We start from the raw sequence: 15,260 nt of genomic DNA, 5'->3' as shown, positions 1-15,260 counted from the left end.
CTTACAGGAATGGAACTGGAACCAGCAGGATTTTTTTTCTTCAAATGTCCTGTTTTGTGCATGGTAAAGATCAGAGATGTTGCACAAGTTTATTTCCTTAGATTGTGCATTTATGGCAAAGACTGGTCACTCAGTTCCCATCTTCAGTAGGACAGTATGTAACACAGGCATATATGGAGACACCTCTATTAGAAAATAGCAGTAGAAAAATGAACTCTAACTCACCACTTTCAAATGGGTACCCAGTGTTGGCCTGAAGTAGCACAATAAAGTCAGAGTCCAGTAGCACCTTTAAGACCAACAAAGACGTATTCAAGGCGTGAGCTTTCAAGTGCAAGCACTCTTCCTCAGACTTGCACTTGAAAGCTCACACCCTGAATAAATCTTTGTTGGTCTTAAAGGTGCTACTGGACTCTGATTTTATTGTGCTACTTCAGACCAACACGGCTACTCATTTGATATATTTCTAGTTGCTAGTCCAGTATTACAGTAAGGGGGGGGGTGGATTTGTATTGCCAAGTAATGCTTCCCTCCGGTCGTTTATTTCAAGGAACTGTTTTGTGTTTATTTCAGAAATGCTCATGAGGAAAAAAATATATGCTCAAGTGTAACAAGCAATTTTTATGCACTGCTAGGAAAATACAGTCTAATAAAGTACTGGTGTTGTTCTGATGCAAGTAAGCTGTCCTTGTTTTATGATCCCATACCATATTCCTTATTTTGGAGTGGCAACCCTATGGTCACTCTCTAGCATTTTTCAAGATCTTTCTGATTTTATACAAGTGCAGTTAAAAGCACGATTCAAACAGAAATGCAAGGTCACCGTCTTCCAGATTCCTAGACAGGACCCAATGACCACACAGACACAGTGGCCATATTAACAAATGAAAACACTGATGGATCGAAATCAACATATCTTTCCTGGGCATAGACATTATAAATAGCTGTCAGACAATATAAACAGTAAAGCAGTCCAAACAGTCAAGGTTTAAAGAGTACAAGCAGTTACAGTTATTTATTTATAATTTAATTTATATACCACCATTCCCAGAAATTCTGGCTCATGGTGGTTTACAACATATACAATAAACAATAAAATCAGAATTCATAAAAACAGCAACCCAATAAAACATCTTAATATTACAAAATCCCAAGATGGCAGTAATAATTAATACAACCAGACCTCTAATGCTATGGAATTAGATGTTGGAACAGCTGAGGATGGACATGCTTCGAGGTAGTTCCTGCCAGTCTAGGACCTGAGCATGTCAACTGGGGGGGGGTCTAATTTCCCCGGTACTTGTCGCGCTCGGCCTCTACAAAATGCCTGGTGGAAATGCTCAGTCTTGCAGGCCCTGCAGAACTGAGAGAGTTCTGACAGGGCTCACAGCTCTTCTGGGAGCTCATTCCACCAGGTAGGGGCCAGGACTGAAAAGGCCCTTGCTCTGGTCAAGGCCAAGTGCACTTCCCCGGGGCCTGGGACCATCAGCAGATTCATACCTGCAGTGCCCCGCGGGGGCATAAGGAGGTAAGTGATCCCGTAGATAAGTAAGACCCAAGCCACATATAGCCTTAATGGTCAAAACCAAAATCTTGAACTTGACCCGGACACAGATTGGTAACCAATGCAACTGCCTTAGTAATGGCTGAACATGGGTCCTCCAAGATGAATCTGTGAGGACCTATGCAGATGCAATCTGTACCAGATGTAATCTCTGGATCAGGGACAAGAGTAGGCCCACATAGAGCGAGTTACAGAAGTCTAACCTGGAAATGACCATTGTTTTGAGGACAGGTAGGGCGCTAGTAGATGTGCCTAGAGCACATGGAAAAATGCCGTCTGGGCTACCTTCGTGATCTGGTTAGTGAGGCATCAAAGATCACACCCAGGTTTTTGGCCAAAGGGGCAGATGTCAGTTACACCCCGCCCAGGCAGGGTAATTGTGCTTCCCGATCCTGCCCTCTTTTTCTGAGCTGCAGGACCTCCATTTTGGAGGGGTTGAGTTTCAGGCGACTCTTCCAAACAACCCCTTCTAAACAACTGGCAAATGTGTTTGGGGGGAGATCCGGCCGTCCATCCATCAGGAGATAGAGCTGGCTATCATCTGCATACTGATGACACCCAAGCCCATAACTATGGACCAGTTGGGCCAGAGGGCACATATATATGTTAAACAATATAGGGGAGGACCAGTTCACTGGCTGATTCTCTTGTTTTAACATTTTTTTGTCTGAGCACAATAGGACCATCCTGCCGAAAAGAGACCGGTTATGGGGAATGTCTCATGTGCAGAAGAGACTGAGCAATGGAAAACATGGGAAGGGCTACAACAAATAGCACCTTTAAGACCAACAAGATTTATTCAAGGCGTGAGCTTTCGAGTGCATGCACTCTTCCTCAGATTAAATGAAAAACTATCATAACTGTGGAGAAACCATTTAGTCTGAGGAAGAGTGCATGCACTTGAAAGCCCATGCCTTGTATAAATCTTTGTTGTTCTTAAAGGTGCTACTGGACTCTACTTTTGTTGTGCTACTTCAGACCAACACGGCCACCCACCTGAATCTATGGAAAGGGCTAGGATGTCATAACCTGCATGTTATCAAGATGCTTTCACAGTCCCTGGTGAAGGACGAGAAAGGACAGTAATGGCTTCTTCTGCCCTTTCTTGTCCTCATCCTGTCATTCATTCAGGAACTAAATCTAGGTACTTCATGACACATTTGGAGTCCTCTAAAAGGCAGTTGAAAACATTTTGTGCAGTGTCAAACAAAAATTGTGCCCTGTGAATTACCATACAGATGGACAAATAGGATTGCTTTAAAAGAAAATTATGAGAAACAGATAAAAACAAATAGAAAATGAAGACACATTCTTCTTTCAATGTCCCTAACTTTATTATAGCATTGATAATATGATTAATAGGGATGGACGTGAATCAGTCGAATACAGTTCAGTTCAGTTCACGGTTCGTGGCATGCCTGATTGATGAACCATGAACTGTCACGAACTTTTTGCTGATAAATGAACTGGTTCAGTTTGCGAGTTATGTGATGTGTAAAATGCCCCTCTGGCACACAAGAGGCACCAGACTCACAGGAGATCTCCTGATGACTTCTCTACTTGCCCCTCAAGTTGGTGAGGATTGAATATATGAATTATAAATTACGCCACCCCAAATAAGGTGCCCTGTGAAAGTGCTTTTTGGAGAAATGACTGTCTGGGGGCACCTGTGTGTGTGGGGAGGCTAATTTGGACCATGTACATCCAATCCTCACCAAACAGAGGGCAGTTAGAGGAGCCTCATCCGGAGAACCCCTGTGAGTCTGCAGCTCCTGTGCCAGATGGACCACTTTGCCCCATCAAGGCCAGGTAAGCAACCCAGCCCCACAGGGTGCGACTCCTCCTCTTCTCCTTGTGCTTCCAGGGGCTTGCTAGCATATCCTCCCTCAGGAAAAAAGGAGGAGTGTGGAGGGGGACCCTGACCTTCTGGGAATGAATGTTGCACTGCTCAATCCCGGCTTCTTCAGGCACAGCCGCATCCATGGGCAGCGTGCCACCATCTCTGTGGCATATGCACTCTTCCCCACATGCTTCTGCTGGGCCAGAAGGGGTTAAGCAAATGGCAACTCCTTTCTCGTTCTCACTTCAGCATCCACCCACCGTGCCACCCAGCTTCCTTTGCAAGCAACTTCTTCTTGCTAATGCTTACTGACAAGTAAACAAAGGCACTGTGCAGGCGACCTAGCCAGACCAGAGGCTGCACAGTGCACCTTCATTTACTCTTAAGCAAATCTTGGGTTAGCAAGGAAGCACACTTATATATATGAAAGGAAAGGGGTGGAAAGGGGACTGGGGGCATTTCATTATACTGGAATTGCAGTGCAATGCAATTTTGGCCTTTAAAAGAAAAGAAAAAGCCATAGGAGGTTGTGGTCAGATTTGAGGATGGAAGTGATGGCTCAGGGTGGGAGCAATGCTCCTACTGGGGATGGCCCAGATTTTCCGCCTCCAGATGGCCTAGCCCCAATATAGGCCCTGTTCTAGACCATGGCAAAAAAAGAATGCAGATTTCTCCACATTCCCTTGCCAGGTGGCAACTGAGGGCCTGAGTTGCAGCAGGCAAGGGACTGCCCTGAACCAGGCCAAATTTCAGCAGGAAGCAGGAATTAGACACACAACTAGATGGGTGCTGAGCCGAGGCATAGAATCATAGAATCATAGAGTTGGAAGGGGCCATTCAGTACATCTAGTCCAACCCCCTACTCAATGCAGGATCAGCCCTAAGCATCCTGAAGCATCCAAGAAAAGTGTGTATCCAGCCTTTGCTTGAAGACTGCCAGTGAGAGGGAGCTCACCACCTCCTTAGGCAGCCTATTCCACTGCTGAACTACTCTGACTGTGAAAAAGTTTTTCCTGATATCTAGCCTATATCGTTGTACTTGTAGTTTAAACCCATTACTGCATGTCATTTCCTCTGCAGCCAGTTGGAATAGCATCCTGCCCTCCTCCAAATGACAACCTTTCTAATACTTAAAGAGGGCTATCATGTCCCCTCTCAACTTCCTTTTCTCCAGGCTGAACAATCCCAAGTCCCTCAACCTATCTTCATAGGTTGAGGCAAATTCCTTATGCAGAAGAGGTCAGAGAGAAAGCTGGCTAAGTTGAAGGAAACCAGAGTCAACTCACCCTCAAACCCTAGCATCATATCTGGGCCTAAACCTATGCCCTAAACCTTACTGTAGATATGCTGCAAAGGGTTGGACTAGATGACCCTGGAGATCCCTTCCAATTCTATTATTCTAATATACAATCATTCTAATATTCTAAGGTACTTCTATTTTTTGCTGTTTCCTCTTTCATTGCTGTTCTATTTTGTTTCCCAATTTTCCTGTTGTTCTTCCTCTTCCCCCTTCCTGTTTCAAAACATCGGGGTGGGGATGGAATATGCCAGATGATGGTGCAATAAGAATTAAAACACACACACACCCCTTGCTGCTTACTATAACTGTTGTGAAGATGGTTGAAAGGGGGCAGTTGGGTCTCCCAGGACAAAAGACCTCCTGCTGGCAGCCCTCTTCCCCCAGTGTTAGTGGGCCAGTGGAACATATAACAAGGGAATTGTCGTTGCCAGTAATATGCATCACTGCATAAAGTGATGCTGTAGCCACTATATGATACTGTGATGTCACTGTATTGCTGGGGACATCAATGTTGCCAGAAGCCTACCCCCACCCCACCCCCACCCATGGGTAAGCATCCCTCTGGTTGCCAGACTCTGGCTAGAATCATAGAATCATAGAGTTGGAAGGGACCTCCTGAGTCATCTAGTCCAAGCCCCTACACTATGCAGGACACTCACATCCCTATCGCTCATCTACTGTAACCTGCCACCCCTTTGCCTTCACAGAATCAGGCTGTCCATCCTCGTCAAGAAACATTTGTTCCATCAAAAATTGTAAAACTGTAACACAGTGATACTCAGTATAAATATGCCTCAAGCAATTTTGCCTACCCAAACCAAGACAGGCTTTCCTATTTTACTTACCAGCAGGACCCGGGTGCTCAGCTGGCTCAAGTAAGAAGCACTCCCTGGAGTTTCCTGTGTGCCTTGGGCCCAGTTTTCCTGGGGAAGGGTGCAGCCTCTCTCACTATACATCTATCTCCTAAACAATGCAAGCATTTTCTCTTTCAATCTCTCTGGGCTAAGTCCAGACTTGGCACATTGCATTCGTTTTGAATGCTCAGAAACACAGAGGATGTGGAAACAAAAACAAATGTCATTCATTATGTAATCAGGAGAAAAGGGAGTATTACTAAACACATAGCAGGATGATAGGATTTCCAGCGTAAACCTCTTTTGAAGACCATAGGGCTGACCACATCTGGATAATGCTTTAGATTTTCCATTTTCAGACTATAATGAATATTTTCCTAAGTACACGCTGCAACAAACAGCTGGATCCATGGGCTTTCCTCATTAGGCATTAAGGCCAAAACCTAAGACAGAGTAAGCTGCATTTAAACACACAGCCAAAGGATTCCAGACCTTCATAATAATGATAATAAGAATAATAACTTTATTTTTAGAGACCACCCTTCCAGACAAGATTTAGATTCAGTGGGGCTTCAATGGGCTTATAGAGTCTATAAGTATATTGCATAATGTGCTCTCAGGGTTAAAGATTTATTGTGAGCACCTACCAGCTCTAACTTTTGGCCACATTTTCCAATGGATACAATCTCATGAATACTAAAATGGCAATTAAAAGAGATTCAGGTGGGTAGTCATGCTGGTCTGAAGCAGCAGAACAGCGGTTGAATCCGGTGACACCTTTAATACCAATTAAGTTCCAGGCAAGGTATAAGCCTTCATATGCAAGGACACTTCATTGGTCTTAAAGGTGCCTCTGGACTTAAACTTTGTTCACCCCCGGGCCGTGGCCCGGCTCGGCGCTGGGCCGCAGCTCCCTCTTCCCGCCCCCCCCCCCAGCGAGAAGCTCGCCAGGCTGCGAGCAAATCGGCCGCCAAAGCGGCCAATCAGCTTGCGGCCCGGCAAGCCTCTTGCTTTGGGAGGGGGCGGGAAGAGAAGCTTACCAGGCTGCAAGCTAATCGGCCACTTCGGTGGCCGATTTCCTTGCGGCCTGGAGGGGCGGGGAGAGGGAGCCGCAGCTGCCGGCATGCCGGCGGCACAAACGCGCACGCGCAGACTTGCCGCACATGGCGTTTGCGTCCAGGGGCACAAACACGCACGCATGGCAAGTCCGCGCATGCACGTTTGCGCCGGGGCTGCCGCGCACACGGGGGGCCCAGGTCACCCTCTCCCCGCACCCTGGCGCAGCGGTCCACAGCCTAACAAAGGTTGCGGACCACTGTTCTATGATATAAATTAACGAATTGAAGCAAAGACTTTACAAAACAGAAATTCTGGGCAGAGAGTTGGTTAAATATCTCTGAGCACATCACATCAGCATCTTCAAGTAGCAGGATACAAAAATACATACATGTAGATTCCTCCCTGCCATGCCTCAAGTGGATGAATTCCCACCAGCCCTTGCCTATGTGCCACACAGGCAACATCATGCAAAGAAACTCTTGTACATTCTCCACGTTGGCACCTTTGGACAATATAATAACGGATTAGACAGGGATAAAAAAATGATCCTCACATCCTTGTCATTTTTCTACACTCTAGCAGAATAGAATCATCTTATCTCCGGCAGCTGGGCTTCTTCTTGAGCCTTCTGTTTTCTGTCCCAGATCCTTCCAAATAGAATGTACCATTTGGAAATGCAAATCTTGATTCTATGTCAATTCAAATTTGAAGTAATCCTTTGTATTGCTTTCAGCAAACAAAAGGACAATTGGGATGCTGTTAAATGCTATTCAAAATCCCAGCAAATTTGACATGCTTGTGTGATGGACTGGACAGAAAAATTAGTAAACACCCTCCCTACCTTGCATTATGGAAGAAAATCTTTCCAATAGCGCAAGCAGAATTAAGGCTCTCATAAACAGAAAGCCTGGAGACTCCTTTGCTGGTAACAGCAAAGCAGGCGGAGAAAGACAGGCTTCAGGTGATGCAGGACAAAACAAAACAAAACAAAACTGACACACAACCAAAACATAATGATAAAATAATGCTGAGTAAACATCACTTGAAAGACTATGAAATGAGCAATGCTGATTTATTATTATAATTACAACATTAATAACACAAACTCTAAGCAGAAGTACAAACAAAAGCTTTCCCTATAGACCTCTGTAAACCCAAGATATGGTACATTTTTGTGTGTGGTGGTACTTCCAGAGCAGAAATAATGGGTCAATATGACTCCATTGCTACACCTGGAGAAACTGAGAGATATAAGTTCCCACTGTGGAAACTTGGGGCCCCAGAGAAACCGCCTGTTTTAATTGGGTTGACTCAGGTGGATCCTGTCTTTAAAATACCCCCTCATATGAATATACACAGAAGGGAGAAAGATTGTACCTACTGGTTCTACCATTCATGTTTTCACCGCCGTTTTTTATACCGTGTCCTCTTTGCATGCATAGGGATTTACCACAGATCTTGTTTGACTAAATACATGGATATCCTGGCCAAAATCAGCAAGCACAATCTCACTCCCCTCTGTGCATGTTACATTAATGCATGGATGAATATCTGAAGAAGGCAGAGCACAATGCTGCTCTTGTTAAGACACAGCTCTTAACACAGCAGCTTGGTCATATTTAAGTTCATTTCAAAATATTTTAAAGTAGTATTTCACAAACCCTTTTTTTAATGTCAAGTCATAGCTGACCCCTTTGCTGTTGCCTGCCTTTGCATAGCTACCATATTATTCCTTGGTGGTCTCCCTTCCAAATTCTAACCACAGCTGACTCTGCTTAGCTTTTGAGATCTAATAAGATCAGGCTAGCCTAGACTACTAAGGATATACTTGATATTAATAACCACACAAGAGAGAACAAATTGAGCCTCATAGAATGTGATCTTAATTTTTTCTTTCTAGCATTACACAGATGATTCACTACATTTCTGCGCAAGAACAGACTTTTCTATTTCAAAACATGCCCAGCATTAAAGAAAATTCATAATTTGATTTCATGTAAGAAATAAATCAGAATTCAGATTACTTTGCTTAAATTTAAACAAAAATTGTGCACAGTGTTAGTTCAAGGTCATAGCACAGTAAACGAATACATACAATGAACTGGGTTGGGGTTGATCTAAGACCATGTGATCCTTGGATAGCATCTCAGATGTCCAAATGTGTTTGTGCATATCAACAAGCCTGCCGTAGTTTACTTAGCTTATGTATAAATCTGGCTCCTCTGTGATTTTATAGGAATGACAAAGCAGGGCTGCTTGAGCATTTACTTTCCAGTCCAGTCCCACTCAAAATTATTATTTCAAAGCTACTTTCCTCCCTGCAGAGGAAAAGACACAAACCCCCCTAAGGGGAAAAGGAGTTGATGAGGAGAAGGATGATTTTGACTGGGAAAATGCCTAAAGTGAAAAGTATTAAGCAGCTCTTCTCTTGGATTTCCCCTCCTTCCCTCCTTTTGTTGAACTTGCAACCTGTCAAATCTGCTTTTGGTTGTTAAAAAAATGTCAGGGAAACATACATGCAACCACCTTGCACACCACCTCTGTTTTGCAAACCTAGCATACCTAGCATCTGTTTTGTGCTGCTATTTTCTTTTCTGATTCCTGTGATCAAATTCTGTTCTAAGGGCTTAGGATGAGACAATGACATTTTAGCTCCTGGAAAGGCAGTCACGGGTTCAGGTAGCAGGTGCCTATCAGAAAGTGACACCAGTCCTCTCTAGGAATCATTGGAAATTCTATGGTTTTGCCTGATTTACAGGGTTTCCCCAGAAGCCGTCATGCCGTCACTAATGGCAAACCCCTATGTCTCTGCCCCCACTCCTGCTGGTTGCCTGGCAACCCTACTTGTGCCTTGTTAGGTCAAAAACTCAGGGAGATGATATATTATTACTAGGCCTATGTTCCTGCCTATCTCCTTATGGTGGCACCTGTCTCTTAGCTTGAACAATACCAGTGGCATACTTAACAAAATAGGTTTCCTCCTTAAATACAGAGGAAATGTGTACATTTAAAATATATTATCTTTCTTTCTAGATGATGAAATAGGAGAACATACAATGCTCAGACCTGTGCTTTGCACATTAAAACTGAAATGCAGGAAGTGGGCTATGTAGGTGGGAAATGGGTAAGTTATACAATTACAGTGCTTGAATGTGCCTCACCTACACAGTGGGCCATAGTCAAAAGTGCTACATTGATGTGCTCTGATAGTAAGTTCCAAGTATGATGGCAAGCAGAAGGTCTAAACTTCTAGCTATGCAACATAGTTAATGCCAATTTGTTGTCCAAAACTTGTGCAATCTTAAACAGGGTTACACCCTTCTAAAGGCATTTAAATGAATTAACTTGGAAGCATATAACTCAGGTTTGGATTGCACTGTAAGACTGGCCGTCCCCCAAATGATGAAATTTGGGGAATGCACTTACATCACATCCGAGTGTTATGGGTGTTATGTCACACATTGTGCAATGTCATTTCTGCCCCCAGTGGGAGCCCTCCTGCCATAAGTGGGCTCTTGACAATGCTATATGCACATGACCTCAACTTCAGCCACTGGATTAGTGGATAAGCAATTAAAAACAAAACAGACAAGCTCCAGAAAAAAGTTCCCTACATTTGAAAATCATGAAAGTTAGGATTCAAATGATCCTGAGCCTAATTCAGTGTGACAGCTGAACAGCTCTATAGGATGATGACAAAATAAACGTAGAAGTGCTTGTAAGCTCTGAATGTGGCCAATAAGCCATACAGTAAGCTTTTATATTCTAAACATAGTCACTAACCTTTTTTGAGCTGACAAATGGAAGGCCCATACCAAATAAAATTCAGATCAGCGATATTTAGTTTCTCCAGGAACAGGACAGGAGTAGAACAGGAATGTGCAACCTATTCCCTGCATAGTAGGCAGGAAGTGTGCTTTCCCAGACTCTGCCAACTTAAAAAAGAAAAAGAAAAAAATTCCACTGGCTTGTTTGCAATGGGAAAATCTTCTGAAAAGAAAAAATAACCTGGCCCAAATTGTAAGAGCTTCAAAAAATCTTGTCTCCATGTTTTAAAAATAAGCTATGGATCACTTTACACAACAGACACACACGGGTCATTTTAAATGTTCCTTTTACTCATCCTACTGTCAGAGCCCTGTCTGGAACAGGGACAACATCTCACTCCAAAGGCCAGAGCTGACAGCTACAGGAGCAAGAATAACAATCAAGCCAGAGGCCTCAGTCATTTAAGGGACAAGAAGGAGAAATGTGCAGTAGTGAGAAAATAAAGGAAAAAGAGACATCACTTACCAAGTGAGAGAAAATAATGCTCTTGGGAAGCACTGTCTATTCAAGACCATAGTAAAAATGTGTTCAAAGATAGTCACAATGAGACTGGGAGTCTAGTGATGCCCTCTTAAGCAGAGTTACACCCTGCTAAGCCCACTGATTACAAAGATATACACACACGATGCCTTCTACTAAGTCAGACCTTTGTTCTGAAGTCAGCACTGCCTGTTTTGGCATAGACTTGCGAGGCTCTTTGGCAGAGATCTTTCACATCACCAACTCCCTATATGATCAAAGGCACTTACATGCTTGTTGATCTTTCAGGTGTTGTTGGAATCAGACCTGGCTCTTCTACTGCAGACCAACACAGCTACCCACCTCAAACTACCTCAACCTTGTAAGTGGAGACTCTGGGCATTGAACCTGAAACCTTCTGGGTGCAGTCCAGATGCCATATGACTAAGCCACAGGCCCTCCCCAAGGTGGAGCAACTCTCTTAAGGATACACACAACATCAGTTTCAGCTACTGCATTGGTGGGATGAGAATATTTTTAATGAAATACTAAAAAGTCCAAAAAGAGCCATCCCTATAGGTGAAAAGTGGGTGAGTTCAAAAGCCGTCCCTCATTAAAACAGACTTCCTATGAAACTGCCTGGTCTTTTTTAGGAAGCAGAGCACCAGCAGTGTCTTATCTTTAAAATTAAAATAGAGAATACTGTGGTCAGCATCCTCCATGCCAGATTCCAGGAGCTTTATCCCCCTAGTTGCCCCACATAGTTAAGCTAGCATTTGCCTGTGGATTGGTCCATGATCCTGAGCACTTTGCCTTGCAAAAGCAGAAATAAGAGGGCTGTACTTACAAATACGCCTAACAATGAGTTGATCAGCAATATTTTTTTCCCAGAAGAGGAGTCAGAATGATGCATTCTGGCATGAGAAGTGGTTTTGGTAATGAACCTCCTCCCAGTTCTTGCACAGGTAAATTGATCTCCTGGACTGGAAGTTAAGGATTGGAAGACTGGATGCAGGTGGAAGCATCTGAATAGGAAGGCATATGTGTTGAGGCTGCTCTCTAAGGAACTAAAGCTTCTGTGTCAGCAGCCAAGAACAATGAGCTTTGATTAATGCCATGGAGAACAGAAGGAACCTGGAGGCAGAAGGAACATACAAGATGCAGGGGGAAACCACTCTGTTTCCTTAGATATTTTCTCTCTCTCCCCCTCCCTGCCTTGCATTCAGAGAACAAACATCATTAGCTCACTCTTTTTTGAGCAAGCCAACCTTGTTTGGAAAAAGCACTTTGGAACAATAGAAACAAAACCCTGTGGTGCATAATAATATGGTCCATAGAGCAATCTTATGGGGAAATCCCTGCCACCATGTCAGTTTGGCATATGGCATTAGTGCTTTCACAGTACATTAAAGAATACTTAATGTGAGAGATGACTGGGCTCCTTGTATCTAAGGAAACATAATGGAAGCAATTGCATGGGTAGTCCTTTACATACAAAATCTGTGAAGCCCCCTGCTTGGAAAGATAAAAATGGCCCCAGCCAGAGCTTCCTTTGAGGTCAGGCTCATCCCTGGAATCCGCTTTGGATGCAAATGTCAGACTCAATAATGCAATATTATACATGAACAGGCACACAGTTTCTAAGCATCTGAAAAAGGTCATCTTTTGCTAAAGCCTTCCTCTCCCACTTTGTGCACACAATTTGGCAACTTCAGTAAGGTCTTCTAAGGACTTTTGTGGTTGATTCATTTATAGAGATAGTCCACATTTATTACACAGGGTCAAGGAAGCATTTTTTGTTTTGGAGTAATGGAAGTTCCCAGCAATCAAACTGCAATATATTGGTGCTGGGAAAATGCTATTTTCCCCCTCTTGAGGAGAGTTATTGCACTCAGGAGCAGCAAGAATATGCATCATAGGCACCTATCCGTTGTTAGCTATGCCATCATTGATGATGAGATACATAATCCGACCCTTCCCGCTGCATTCCATGCTGTGCCACTTAACAAGAGCATGCATACACAAAAGGGGTATCTCTGTGGGTTCGACTTTGGCAGCAGGTCCCTGTTGGCAGCAAGGGATAGGACTCACAGTAATGGGCTTAACTACATGTAGAATGATATCGGCTAGATATAGGGAAAAAGCTTTCACAGTCAGAGTAGTTTAGCAGTGGAAATGACTGCCTAAGATGGTGGTGAACTCCCCCTCACTGGTAGTCTTCAAGCAAAGAAGAAGAAGAAGAGTTGGTTCTCATTTGCCGCTTTTCTCTACCCGAAGGAGGCTCAAAGAGGCTTACAATAGCCTTCCCTTTCCTCTCCCCACAACAGACACCCTGTGGGGTGGGTGAGGCTGAGAGAGCCCTGATATCACTGCCCGGTCTGAACAGTTTTATCAGTGCCGTGGCGAGCCCAAGGTCACCCAGCTGGTTGCATGTGGGGGAGTGTAGAATCGAACCCGGCATGCCAGATTAGAAGTCCGCACTCCTAACCACTACACCAAACTGGCTCTCAAAGGTTGGAAAGAGACTTATCCTGGACACATTAGGCTGATCCTGCATTGAGCAGGAGGTTGGACTACATGGCTTGTATGGCCCCTTCCAACTCTATGATTCTACAATTTTAAAATATTTTAAATATTGATAAGCATCTCCTGTGCAAGTCTCCAATTGCAGGATGAGTATCCATTTTCTTGGGCATGTCAAGCAGCTATAAAAGGAGGGGGAAGGAGTGAAAAAAGGTATTCTCCTTGCCGTTTCCCACCACAAGTCTATCTTATTTGAGTAAAGCTACTAATTTAAAATGCATGGATTACATATTGCACTTTGGTCTTTGATAGGACTGCCAGCTCTGGTTTGGGAAACACTGGGAGACCTTAGGGGTAGAGATTGGTGTGGGTGGGATTTGAGGTGGGGAGAGACCTCAGTGGAGTTTAATGCTATGGAGTCCACCCTCTGAAGTAGCCAGTTCCTCCAGGGGAACCAATCTCTGTCACCTGGAGATGAGCTGGGGACTGGCATCCCTAGTCTTTGAGCTGAAGCATACCCGTTCCCCTAATCTCCATGTTCCCAATTTTGCCTGAAAATTAATTTATGAAATCTCCAAGAGTTTGGAGAAATGAATCATGAAGCAGTCACTGATGGTCAGACTGCCTTTTTCTCTCTTGTGGGGAGTGAGCTGTTGATCAGCATATTCAAATACAGTCAGCATCAAGGTTGTTTTTTGCAATGAATATCCATTAATTATCCCTGCAATTTCTCATACCTACATGTGCAGAAAAAAAATTAGCTCAGAATAAAGACTTGGAGGTTGCACAAAAAGAGCATATAGGAATCAGGAATTCTGCCCATGCCTTACTTTGCTAAGTTTGCTTAGTCTTCCAGACTAACATTATTACATGTCTGCCTTAATGAAGACGCTACTTTGAAGGCAGGTCTGCTCAGAAATAAGTCACATTTTATTTATTCCCAGGAAAGTGTTCTTGAGATTGCATCTATAGGAGCCTAGCCAACTTCCTGTCTCTCTTAAGACTAAATAGTTGCTAAGTATGACTAGGGCACTTTCTCTCTAGCTGCATCAGCATGAAAACAGTTTCAAGGTCTGCAGCTGTTATGAAATCACAGTGAAAATATGTGGTCGCTCTTGCCCACATTGGACTGTCATTGCCAAAAAAGAGCTGCATTCTCCAAGTGGACAAGGCCTTGGCAATAGGAAGCGATATATTGGATATAAGAGCTGCAACATCTTCATTACATTTTGGGTTTATTCCCTACAAAAACACACAATAAATTACAGGTGGTTTTGCCATCACTGCTGAAGAACTGATATCAAGTGGATTCAATCTCTGCCTGTCTCTCATTTCTGCCCAATAGCTAAGGACTTGGAGAAAGAGGAAAACAAATTAATTGATGTCCTGCATTGGGTTTAGGACAGACTCAATGAGGGTTGTCCAACTCCAGGTGATGGCAGGAGATCTCCTGGGATTACAACTGGTCTTCAGGTAACAGGCATCAGGTTAGCTAGAGAAAATGGCTGTTTTGGAAGGGGGACTCTATGGCACTAGACCTCACTGAAGTCTCTCTCTCCCCAAACTCTACCCCTCTCAAACACCATCCCCAAATTCTCCAGATATTTCCAACTTGGAGATGGCAACCCTCCCTGGAGATTTCTTGGAATTACAACTGATCTCCAGATTACAGATACCCTGGAGATAATGGCTGCTTTGGATGTGGGACGTCATAGTCTGATATCCCACTGAGGTCCCCCTCCTCCCCAAACCCTGCCTTTCCAGGAATTTCCAGCCTGGAAATAACAACCTGTAGGCCAGCAATAGAATCAAAGGTTTGTATCATACTGTTAA

The 15,260-nt window shown here is 43.8% G+C and overlaps 1 protein-coding gene across 13 annotated transcripts in view; it reads right to left on the bottom strand.

The window, feature by feature from the left end:
* TMCC2 (transmembrane and coiled-coil domain family 2) overlaps positions 1 to 15,260 on the bottom strand; it is a 96,862-nt gene that overhangs the window by 23,846 nt on the left and 57,756 nt on the right. The window contains exons 1-2 of one of the 13 annotated variants that reach the window (XM_077334712.1): positions 11,752 to 11,856; positions 10,401 to 10,552 (exon numbers count right to left, since the gene is read on the bottom strand). The exons of 8 other annotated variants lie outside the window; for them this stretch is intronic. In XM_077334712.1, the coding sequence (XP_077190827.1) occupies positions 10,401 to 10,430 (30 nt within the window). In that variant the 5' untranslated portion in view covers positions 10,431 to 10,552; positions 11,752 to 11,856. Of the gene's footprint in view, positions 1 to 7,005; positions 7,085 to 10,400; positions 10,774 to 11,751; positions 11,888 to 15,260 lie in introns of those variants that run through there. 4 more of the 13 variants (XM_077334708.1, XM_077334707.1, XM_077334711.1 and 1 more) reach the window with 4 other exon arrangements.

This window comes from Paroedura picta, chromosome 4 (genome assembly GCF_049243985.1).
Source record: "Paroedura picta isolate Pp20150507F chromosome 4, Ppicta_v3.0, whole genome shotgun sequence".
NCBI classification, from domain to species: Eukaryota; Metazoa; Chordata; class Lepidosauria; order Squamata; family Gekkonidae; genus Paroedura; species Paroedura picta.
Note: the sequence above shows the minus strand (reverse complement) of the source record. Positions and strands in the feature narration are given on the sequence as shown.